Source organism: Eumetopias jubatus, unplaced genomic scaffold (assembly GCF_037043125.1).
Source record: "Eumetopias jubatus isolate StellerSeaLion01/CBP00866 unplaced genomic scaffold, mEumJub1_p1.0 scaffold_5, whole genome shotgun sequence".
NCBI lineage: Eukaryota > Metazoa > Chordata > Mammalia > Carnivora > Otariidae > Eumetopias > Eumetopias jubatus.
In genome coordinates this window covers 95,148,082-95,159,872 of record NW_028274811.1, presented here as the reverse complement: position 1 = coordinate 95,159,872, position 11,791 = coordinate 95,148,082, and the positions used below count along the sequence as shown (strand labels likewise).

At 44.9% G+C, this 11,791-nt stretch overlaps 1 protein-coding gene across 1 annotated transcript in view; it reads left to right on the top strand.

Annotated features, from left to right (window-relative positions):
- Positions 1 to 1,915: 1,915 nt before the first annotated feature.
- DOCK2 (dedicator of cytokinesis 2) overlaps positions 1,916 to 11,791 on the top strand; it is a 407,203-nt gene continuing 397,327 nt past the window's right edge. Inside the window, exon 1 of the mRNA XM_028102762.2 lies at positions 1,916 to 2,039. Within this exon, the coding sequence (XP_027958563.2) occupies positions 1,997 to 2,039 (43 nt within the window). The 5' untranslated portion in view covers positions 1,916 to 1,996. The remainder of the gene's footprint in view (positions 2,040 to 11,791) is intronic.

Here is an 11,791-nt window from a genome sequence, read left to right as displayed (position 1 = left end):
CTATCCTAAAGCATATTTTTAGATTGCTTGGTGTGACCTAAGTTTCCTAGGCAAACCATGATATTTCAAGGGCCTAAGACCAATTCCCAGTAGCTGAGGACAAATATCAGACTTCTTATTGGACAAGATTAATTCTTTACTACATACCACCTGTGGGAAAAGACATTTTCTAAGATGAAAACTGTAAAATTTCATTATGGGTCAACATTAACATGAATATTTGCAATCAATTCTGGTTAAAGGGAATACTAATTTTTAACTCCAGTGAAGTGAAATATGATCTCCCCCCAAAATTTATTTTTCTCATTACTAGACCTAATCACAAAAAAATATACTCAATTATTAATATCAAATTTTGAATTTTATCAATTAAAAATGTGGAACTCTTATCTCTCTTGTTATGAAAGTACCTACATAATATCCTTGATTTTGCCTATTGGCCTGCAAAGACTGAAATATTTACTGTCTAATCCTTTACAGAAGAAATTCACCAACCTCTGATGCATAATCTGATTTGTAATACTGCTGAGATCAATAGTTTTATGAGTTAACTTGGCGAGACTCCAGACTTATTCAATCAAGCACCAATCTAGGTGTTGCTGTGGATGCATTTTGTAGATGTAATTAACATCTACAATCAGTTGACTTTAAGCAAAGGAGACTATCCTCAATAGTCTGAGTAGGTCTGATCTAGTCAGTTGAAAGGTCTTAAATGAGCCTTTCTTGAAAAAGAAGAAATTCCAGCTGTGTGGAAAGCAGCTTCAGCTCCTCCTGAGAATGTCTAGCCTGCACTTCCTGATGGCCTTCCCTATGGATCTGGGATGTGCCTAACCAGCCCCACATTCACATAAGCCAGTTCCTGGCAATACATTTCTTCATGTTTATATACCTCACCTACTGGTTTTGTTTCTCTGGTGGAATCCTGACTGATTCAACTGCTCACTACAAAAGGTACTACCTAAAGAGTGCTGCTAGAAAACCAAAAAGGAAATAACTTTAGATAACATGAAATTAGTATTTTGCCCTAGCTGTCTGTCAGTGGTGACATAGCCTAATCTGCCTAAGACTTATCGACTCTCTAGTGTAAGGCAGAAAGAGGTAGTGAGAGTTATGAATAAAGAAAATTCAGGAAGACTTTAATTCAGTCTTATCACCATGGGTCAAAGAAACATTTTTGTTTCCTGATAGTATCTGTTTCCAGAGCAAAAATGAGATTTTTCTGAGAAATGTCTTCGTTAGCGTAACTCTAGGACTCTTTTCCTGGGGGCCACTGTGGCTGGCTCTCAGAGCACCCTTACCTCCTGGCATTGTTGGTAAATCCTGTGCTTGTGTACTTTCAGGAGAGAGTTTTCTCGGCTTTTATCAGATTTTCAAATGGGTGTGTGGCACCAATAGGATAAAAACCACAAGTGACATCCTCTGTACGTGTATATTGAACTGTTACATGTTACCTGCTGTGTCCATGATCTCCTCTAATCTTCACAACAATCATATGAAGTGTGTACTAGTATCCCATTTTACAGATGAGAAAACTGAATCTTAGAAAAAAATGAGAGTTTGTCCTACCCTCATGGCCGATAAGCAATAGAGTGTGGATTTGAATTCACATCAGACATCAAAGCTCATGCTGGGAGCCTTGGGAGGGAGTTCTGTTGAGTCACTAGCCGTTATCCGGCAACTTCCTGCACTTGTGGTGGTGGCTTGGGTGGCCCCAAGTGCCTGCTTTGCCTCTGCCCACTTGCCTGGGGAGGAGCAAGTTAGAGGTGGCCCCCAAGCTTTACTGGGGGCCTTCTGGTCTTCTAGCCACTAGCTTTCTAATGTGCCCCAGCCCAGTGGGCCAGAGGAGGAGGAGCAGGGCGCCCTGGGGAGAGGAGGGCGGGCCCTGAGAGGGAGTTTGAAAAGAGGAAGGAAGTGGGGCCCGGCGGAGCGCCTAGCCACCCCCTGGCTGCTTCCCCACAGAACGACAGGAGGCCCCCGCAGCTCCAGTGGCCCAGCCATGGCCCCCTGGCGCAAAACTGACAAGGAGCGACACGGCGTGGGTAGGTGTGGGCATGGGGTCCCCAGCAGGGGTTAAGGCAGGTGGCTTGAGAACCATGTGCTGGAAGATGCTGCGGCAGCCGGCAGTGCGGGCACGGGCGGGGAGCGCTGACCCAAGGTCCTGGGCTCAGTGACTTCCTCAGCTTGCTTCAGGCCAGCTGGGCGGGGAAGAGGAGGCAGGGGGAGAGGAATGTGGGCACCCTGCCCAGTCGGCTTTGCTCAGCTGGTGCCCTCTCCCACTGGGCACAGACTATCTCTCCCCAATGCTTTTGCAACCCCTAGATGGGGTCCAGCCCTGTGTGGCTTTGTGTGCCAGAGTCCCAGTGTTTCAGGGGGTGGACTCCATCGCCCCATGTAGAGAGTTGGCCTCATAAAAGGAACACCTGCCCTCTTCGCTGGCCTGGCCTGGCCAGGCCTGGCCCAGCATGACTTCCTCCACCCCTGTCCAAGGCGACACCCATCTGCCCGCTTCTCCTGCCTGTTTCTTCTGGGTCAGATGATCCCTGATTTGGTAGAGAGGATCCAGAGGACTGTACAGGCTTGGGGTGTGGGGTTGGAGGATGGAATCCTTCACTCAGCCCTGGAGAACCTCTAGGGAGAAAGGCTCTTGCCAGGTTATCTGGGGATATCCAAGAAGCCAGCTTCATCAGCTTCGGCCATCTAAGCTCCCAGAAGCCTCTGCCTCAAACTCAGGGGCGGAAGTGGTGGCTGGGGGAAGGGAGACTTCAGGTACTGGGACTCTTTCTACTAAGTGGCACCCGTGGTGCAGCCTCCGTAGACTTGCTGTGGTTTTCAAACATAAGTGTAAATTTGAAAACCGCTGCATGGTTTCCTACACAGGCAAATACCAGACACTACCCCCAAAGATGAGCATTGAACAGGTCAGAGGTTGGAGGACCCAAGCCCCAAGATATATATAGAGAGAGATTAGATACAGGAGGGTCCCAAGGCCAGTGTTGGAGAAACACTGCCCTGGAGAGTTCAAAATTTATCTCTTCACTTCCTGGGCTCTAGGCACTATGGAGTATTTTAAAATAAATGGTCCCCATCCAGAGAACAAATAATCTATACACTTGAGGGGGCTCAGTTTCTCCATCTATAAAATGAGAAGTGTGAACTAAAACCAACAAGGACCATGTTTAACTTCAAAGCTTCTCTAACTCTGGCCCTTCCACCTGGGGGTATTAGGCTGAAATTCTTCTCAAGGGAAGGTGGGGACTGTTAAATAGGGCAGACCATTTTAGGTGGAGAGGCCAATGTAGTACAAGAGATGAAAGCTGGACACAAAGGGCATATCCGGGAAAGAAGAGAGATGTTCCTTTCACCTGACGGGAATGGCTATGCTTAGAGTAAGCAGGAGCCACATTTTGGAAGGCTATAAATGCCAAGCTAAGAAATTCAGACTTTTTCCACTTAGGCAAGGGGGAGCCAAAGAGGTCTTCCGAGCAGGGAAGAGGCATGAACAGATTTGTGCTGAAGCCAGTGTGGAGGGAGCCTGGGTGGACAGAAAGGCAAAGGTGCCTGGGTGGCAGACAGGAGACAGTATTAGTCCAGGTAAGTAGGGCAGTAAATGGCAGAGATTGAGTGGTGCAGAAGAGTCCTACCCTTTTTCCCAAAGGCTACAGTGCATTCCTGCTGTGAAGGCCCTGTGCTGTGGTGTGAAGATCATGGGCTCTGGTGACAGAGTGCCTGTTCTTGGATTCCAGTTTCTAACCCTTTTCAGCCCTGTGACCTAGACAAGTTACTTACTCTCTTCAGGCCTCAGTTTCCTTGTCTGTATAATGGGGATAGTAATAGCACCTGCTTCCCAGGGTTGTTGTAGAAGTAAAGGAGTTCATCGACATAAAGTGCTTAGAATGACAATTACACAAAGCAGTCCTCACTAGATGTTATCAACTATTATTCTTAGGCCTTGTCCTCTGCATTGGGGTTTAGTTGAGGACATGACATCACAGGATGGGACAGAGTTACAGGATGGAGTAGTGTTCCCACCCTCCCTAGCAGAGGAATCCTACTTAGGTGGTCAGGGTTTGGGAACTCCGTTAGGCACTGGGCCTGGAGGCTTCTCGATCTGATGGTATAGCTGACATTTTTCATGCCTACTTATGAAAATTCTATTTCATAGGGGGTCAGAAGGTTTATGACCCTCTAGGGATCCAGAGAGCCTTTGGAAGGTGCCTGCTCATCAAAGGGGGTCTCTTTTCTCTGCAGATGAATGCTGGACTCTTTTTCAGGCCCTGGGTAGATGGAAGGGAAAGGCAAAGTTTAGGTTATGATGAGATGGGGGACTGGAGTCATGGGCCAGAGAGAACAGGGACCTAACAGTAAGGAGTCTGGGTTTAATTCTGACACAATCATTATTTGCAGACAGACTATCATCTAGTTTTCTCATTGTAAGTCTAGGTATTAAATTTTTCTATTTTAGGGTGTTCTTTTACAAAGAGCATTGGAGATAATGAGTATGGGGGCTTGGAAGAAGGCAGAGAGGAACATATAAAGGATTAGGGGTTCTCTGAATATTGTCAGAATCCCAGTCAGGCCTAAAACACAAGGAGAACCTGAGCTTTGCTTTCCTATTTGGTTTCCTCATCAGTGCTGGTGGCATTAGCCAGCCTTTTTCTGGCTTAATTCTCAAGGACTGCTTGTGTCTGTTTGTTCGTCTCATGGGCTGGCTTTACATGAGACTGCTTCATCACCAGAACCACTGGCTTCTTTCTCATCTTGTGGCCTGGTGGGCAGCCCCAGGTGACCTTCATATAGATGCCTTGTCAGATTATTTTTCCTTCCTTGATGGAGCCTTAACATGTGATCCATTAGAATTCCAGAGAGTTCCAAAAGTGGGACAAAACAGTATGACTATGAGGTAAGAAAAGGCACAGACTGCCTTTGAGGAGATATGTGTAAGGTTAGAAGCTTGGGCTGTGAAGTCAGAACTGATTTCAAATCCGGGCCTGTTTCCTCATCAATAAAGTGGGGGTAATAATGATAACGTGGGTCTCGTGAGACTGTTGTGAGGATTAATAGGGGTAATTCATGAAAAGCACTTAGTAATGTGGTTGGTTCAATGAAAGTTAATGACTAAGGTCAAGGGGTTACCTAATAGTTGCAGAGCCAAATGAAACACAGGGTAATGCACCCTAATACCAGATTCAGGACAGTTATGCCTTCGAAGAGTGCAGTGTTTTGTTTTTACAAGACCCATTCTCATGCAATGTCTTTGGCTCCAGAACATCTCTGTGAGGCATTATTTCCATTTTGCAGATGAAGAAACCAAGACCCAGAGTTCACATAATTTAGAAATACTTGGGCTTGGCCTTAAATTCAATTGACTTTAGATCCCAGGTCCTTTGCACCACACAAGGAGGGAATCCAGGAGGGGGGACATCATAGAAATAGGCAACATGTTGGAATGTATGTGGCATTTGGGTCAAACAATAAAATTCTGCTTTGGTTTTAGTAGATGTTTGTAATGAAAACAAAACAAAACAAAACAAAACAAAAAACAAAACTTTGGAGAGGCAGATTGCAGCCAGACTTTGAAGAGCTTTGAATGCCAAACTTGTAAGTTTGGACTTCATTCTGTGCACAGGGGAGTTTTTGACCAGGCATGTCACCTGTAAGAATTTAATATAATTAATTGTGAGAAGGGCAGGGATTGAACATAGGGGTACAAGAACCGAAGTGGGTGAAAATTACCTGTCTCCTGACTGCCTGATTAGTTAACCCTGGAAGAGTCTACTTACAATTAACATTTACTTTGACCTTTATTATCTTAATCCTCTCTGAGTCTCAGTGATGAGAGCTTCCACCTTGGAGGAGAGAAGGGAGAGCAGAAAAGGAGGAGGTAGAAGGAATAAGTAACAGTGTCAGGAATAAGTGTGATGGGTGATAGAATACCTCCAAAACAGTGGCTTAACCAAACTAGAAGTTTATTTCTCCCTCAAATAGAAAGCCCAGAAATGGTCCACGAAGAGGTGGTAGAGCAATTAATTGTCTACTGCAACGCTTCCTTAGCATGAGGCTTCTGCTTCCTGAACCTCGCTGGTTGCTCAGGCTCCAGCTCTCAGGTCCCCCCTTCCAACCAGCAAGAAGGATGAAGGGAACAAGAAGGGCATGGCCTTTCTCTTTAAGGACACTTACCTGAAGGTCCTCTTAACACTGCCTCTTGTAACCTGTTGGCTAAAATCTAATCAATGACTGAACCTAGCAAGGGTAGGTAGGAAATGTAGTCTGTAATGCAGGCAGTTATGCACCCAGCTGGAAATTAGGAGTGCCATTCCTAAGGAAGGAGGGGAAGATGGATATTAGGGATGATATATTAGTTTGCTTAGGACTGCCATAAGAAAGTGCCACAAGCTGTGTGGCTTAAACAATAGGAATTTATTTTCTCACAGTTCTGGAGTCTGGAAGTCCAAGACAAAGGTGCCAGTAGGTTGGTTTCATTCTGAGGCCTTGGCTTGCAGAGAGCTGCCTTCTCATTGCTTTGTCCTCACAGGATCATCTCTGTGCATGCTCACCCCCGGTGTCTCTTCCTCTTAGAAGGATGCCAGTCATATTGGATTTGGCCTCACACTAACAGCTTCATTTTAATTTAATCACATTAAAGACCTGATCTCCAAATATGGTTACATCCTGAGGTACTGGGGATTGGGACTTCGACATATGAATTTGTGGTCCTAGGCGGGGACAACAGTCGAGTCCATAAGGATGACCCATGGCCTATGGTATGACATTTGGGGACTGTAGAAGAAGGCTTCAAGGCCAGGCTTCTCAGACAGAGAGTGAGGATAGAAAAAAGTTTCCTTTACCCTGAAGCTGGGCCTGCCAGGGAGGATTTGTATGGGAGCTTCAGTGATGGCCAGAAACCTCTATGCCGGTGTCTCTGCTTATAGGTGTGTACCTTTGTGTATCTGTGTGTGGGGAGTATTCGTGGTGCCTTCTACAAGCAGTGAGGGAGAATCTGTTCTATGCCCCTCCCTAGCTTCTGGTGGCTTCCTGGCAATCTTTGGTGCTCCTTAGCTTGTAGAGGCATCATCTCAATCTCTACCTCCATCTTTACAAGGTGTTCTCCCCGTGTATGTGTCTTTCTCCAAATTTTCCATTTTAATAAGGACACCAGTCTTCTTAGATTAGGGTTCACCCTAATGGCATCATTTTCACTTGATTACCTCTGTGAAGACTCCATCTCCAAATAAGATCACACACTGATGTACTGGGGTTAGGACTCTAACACATCTTTTGTTTGTGGGAGGGGCACAATGCAAACCATACCAGGCTCTGCAAAAGTAGAGAAAGGGTCTTTTCCACATCTTGCCTGGGGAATACAGATGAATCTGAGACTAGCTCCACATTTGGGAATGCAGGTGGTGCTGTTGCAGTGCAGGACCCTGGACAGAGCTGGTCCATGCCCAGATGGACAGATTTGGAGTGGGCAGTGGGCACTTGAGTCTCTTGCAATACAGACTCTTATTAAAGAAAAAATCCATTCAAACTGGTTCAGTTAAAAGGTATGTGGTGTGTATGTGTATGTGAGAAGGCGAGTGGTTTATTTTTAGGATCAGGCGAAATCAAACAGAAATCCAGGAAACCTGAAAGGCAGGCCTCCAGAAGGGCCTGAATGAGGGCAGCCCTGGAAACCTCTGCCTTCCTTCTCATGACAACCCAGCTTCTCTTAACACATCAGTTCTCCTTGCTCTCCTTACCAACTCCTTCTAATTCCATCACTCCTTCATAACTTCAATATTCTGATAACACCATAATAGTGGCCCCAGCATGCCACCCACCCAAACTCTGCATGACTTTGTAGTTCAAGTACCCACCAGATCTTCTTCTCTGTGCATTATATTTGTTCAAAGTTCTGAGAGAGAAGTCTGAATGAACCGACTCATGTTTTCAAGAAAGGCCACTCAGATCAGAGGCCATTGCCAACCTAGAAGTGTGCCCCATTCTGATCAAAGGGCTGCTCCTGACTGGTCCAATACACTGTGGTTATGGCGTGGGGACATGAGGCTTGCTACTCATCTAGCAGGAGCCATGGGTGGGGACGGATTCTTTGAGTAGGAAGCATGAGTAAAACATGCATCCCAAACACACTCAGGGAAGATCTCTACTACAGAGGGTCCAGTTATACTGCTCTTGTAGCCCAAGGTAATAATCAAGGAGGAGGGATAGAGAGCATTGTTCACTCACCAACTTGTTCACTCATTTACTCCATTTACTCATTCACTCTTCATTTATTTCTTAAATATTTGTTGGGCATTTCCTATGTCAGGCACTATGCTAGATACTGAAATTACTGGAATTAGGCCAGTATGGTTCCCACACTGTTGGAGCTTATAGTCTAGGGGAAGACAAAAAAGGACTGTGTAGACAAATCAATAAGCATATAATTATGTTATGATATATGCCATTGTAATAAAAATTTGTTCCATGAATGAAAGTATTGGAAGGAGGGCTCTTAAATTGGATGGTCTGGGAAGGCCTCTAAGGGGCAATGGGGAAAAGAATTCCAAAGGAAACACTTGGAGGGATCTTAGTACATGCATCTTTGCTATGGAGGCCAACTATATCTTTGGACTGGTCCCCAGAAACTAGTCTGGTGAAACAAACAAACATGTATTGGAAACCTGATTCCATCCTACTACCAATTCTCAGGTGCCTGGCCTCCCATTTTCTTTCTTTCTTTTTTTTTTTTATGTTATGTTAGTCACCATATAGTACTTCATTAGTTTTTGATGTAGTGTTCCATCATTCATTGTTTGCATATAACACCCAGTGCTCATTGAAGTATGTGCCCTCCTTAATACCTATCACCGGGCTAACCCATTCCCCACAAGTCCCCTCCCCTCTGAAACCCTCAGTTTGTTTCCCGGAGTCCATAGTCTCTCATGGTTCATCTGCCCCTCCAATTTCTCCCCCTTCATTTTTCCCTTCCTTCTCCTAATGTCCTCCATGCTCTTCCTTATGTTCCACATATAAGTGAAACCATATGATAGTTGTCTTTCTCTGCTTGACTTATTTACCCCGAGGATACAGATGTAGTGAAAAGAAGGGACACATGCACCCCAATGTTCATAGCAGCAATGTCCACAATAGCCAAACTGTGGAAGGAGCCAAGATGCCCTTCAACAGATGAATGAAAAAGATGTGGTCCATATATATGATGGAATATTACTCAGCCATCAGAAAGGATGAATACCCATCATTTGCATCAACATGGATGGAACTGGAGGGGATTATGCTAAGTGAAATAAGGCCTCCAATTTTCTAATGCTTCAGCAATTTGGGATTCTTTAGAAGTGGCTGCTGGGCTGGCTCTTCGAGTCCACATAAGGAGATTGTCCTAACCCCTAGGCTTGTGAGATCCTCACCAGTTAGTGGCCATCTTGTTCCCAACCTTAATGTTTGTATTTGAATAAGCCTTAACAAACTGTGTTTATTTTTGCTGCTGTATGTTGAGACTGGCAATGTAATCATCATAATATTCTAATTCTTGGACCTTTGGACTTTTGTTTGTGTGTTTGTTTGTTAAAACTTACAAACCTTTAATTTAACAGTCAATTACACATGGGTGTCACAGTCTGTGTTCTGCAGCAAATGTTCTGCGAATGGGAAATGATCATGCTTATCGCCATCCAACTCCAGAGGAATCTGGGTAGAGACTCTACAAATGTTCCCTTTAATAGGCATTTCTCCTTTCTTCCTACTTCATTTAATTGATGTAAGTTTGGATTGGAGGAATGGATTTGGAATGCCAAGCCTGAGACACCGTGATTGGCATGTTGGGTTGCGGCACAAGGACATACATAGTGCCAGCTGAACCCAGAGGGTTTGCTTGGGGAAGTGGCATTTTGCTGCTTGCCTCACTGGTGGTGGCAGTAGGGAGTTGTCTCAGGAAAGAATGTTCTGGGTAGAATAAACAGCCAATGCAAAGGTCCTGAAGAGGAAGTCTCTCTAATGTGTGGGAGTCTATGTGGCTGCTGGAGGAGAGCAAGCTAGGGGCAGAAGAGTAGGAAATGAATTCTCCGAGGGGAGGTTGTAGTGAGTAGTGCCTGGCACACGTAGTGACTAGAGCTTTTACTCTAAAGGGGAGGGGATGGGGCATTGTAGGGTTTTCAGTAGAATGGCAGAATGTTCTATGTTGGTTTAAAAGATTATTCTGTTTTATGATGGATAGGGGTTAATTAAATGTGGAAGCAGGGAGGCCAGCTAGGCAACTACCTCAGTGACCCCAGCAGGAAATGATGGTGGCCCACACCAGGGGGCAGCAATGGAGGAGGTGAGATGTGCTTAGATTCTGGATGTGTGTGTTGTAGGTGGAACAAATGGGATTTTCTTCATGGACTGGAACTGGGTATGAAAGGAAGAGAGGAATCAGGAGTGACTCCAGGGTTTTTGGTGTGAGCAGCTGGAAGAATGGAGTTGCATCTGGGACTTCCTTCATTAAACCCTTGATTTGAGTTCTCATCCACATTTTCATAAATAATAACATTGCCTCACTTTTTCTCATCATGGTACCTTTGCAGAACATTTGTGGTACCATGTTTAAGCACCCTAAGAGGTGTATACTTTTATCATCCTTTCACAGATGAGGAAACTGTGGGGAGCTGAGACCTTCAAGGTCTCACTGAAATGCAACCACTTTCAGACAGTTTTCTTACACTTCAATCTTGGAGGTACCTCTTCTGTTTTACTGAAGACTCATTTTGCACCTTGTCTTTTAGTTATGTAACCACATGTCATCTCTGGATAGCATATTGTCTGAGGGCAGAGCTGTGTTTTGGGGTCAAGTTTGAGACTGTCCAGCTGTAAGGCACTAGCAGGAACATGGTACATCAGAGAAACTAAGTGTTATTGTAACCTGGGACCACTTGGGAATCCAGTGGAAGCTATACACTCTCTTCTTGAAAATTTGCACATGAGCAGTTTTGCATTTCAATTTCTTCAAGGCCTGTTCGTGGAAGTGAGTTAAGTAAGGGCCTGATAAAAGTACTCAGTAATTATTTCATAAACCAATACAATAGACATAGCTAAGGCATTCTGCCCAAGGTGTAGATTTTTGGTTTGGGGAACTGTGAAGAACAAGAAAGCTATTTTTTTTAAAGATTTTATTTATTTATTTGAGAGAGAGAGAGAGTGATAGAGAGTTGGGGGGGTGGGCAGAGGGAGAGGGAGAAGCAGGTTCTCCACTGAACAGGGAGCCTGATGTGGGGCTCCATCTCATGCCCCTGGGATCATGACCTGAGCTGAAGGCAGATGCTTAACCGACTGAATCCAGGAATCCCAAGAAAAGTGTTTTTTTAAGATTTAGTTATTTATTTTAGAGAGAGTGCAAGAGAGAGAGTGTGTGCACAAGCAGGGGACGGGGCAGAGGGAGAGGGCGAGAATCTTATGCAGACTCTGCACTGAGTATGGAGTCCAATGTGGGGCTCAACCTCATGACCCTGAGACTATGACCTGAACCTAAATCAAGAGGTGGACTCAACCAATTGAGCCACCCTAGCACCCCAAGAAAACTGTTTTTATTGTTTATTCATATCAATTAAATTTAATAAGCCCATGCTAAGTGATGGTCCTGAGCTGCTCCTGATAAAATACAGTCCTTGCCCTCAGGAAGCTTAAAACCCAGTAGTAATCTCTCTTTCTTCTTTTTGCTTGAGGCAGCAAACAACACTGTTATTACTACTAATGTCCCCATTTCACAGGTTGGGCATGGGTGCATCTTTTGTTTCATGTTACCATAGCTCTGCCATCA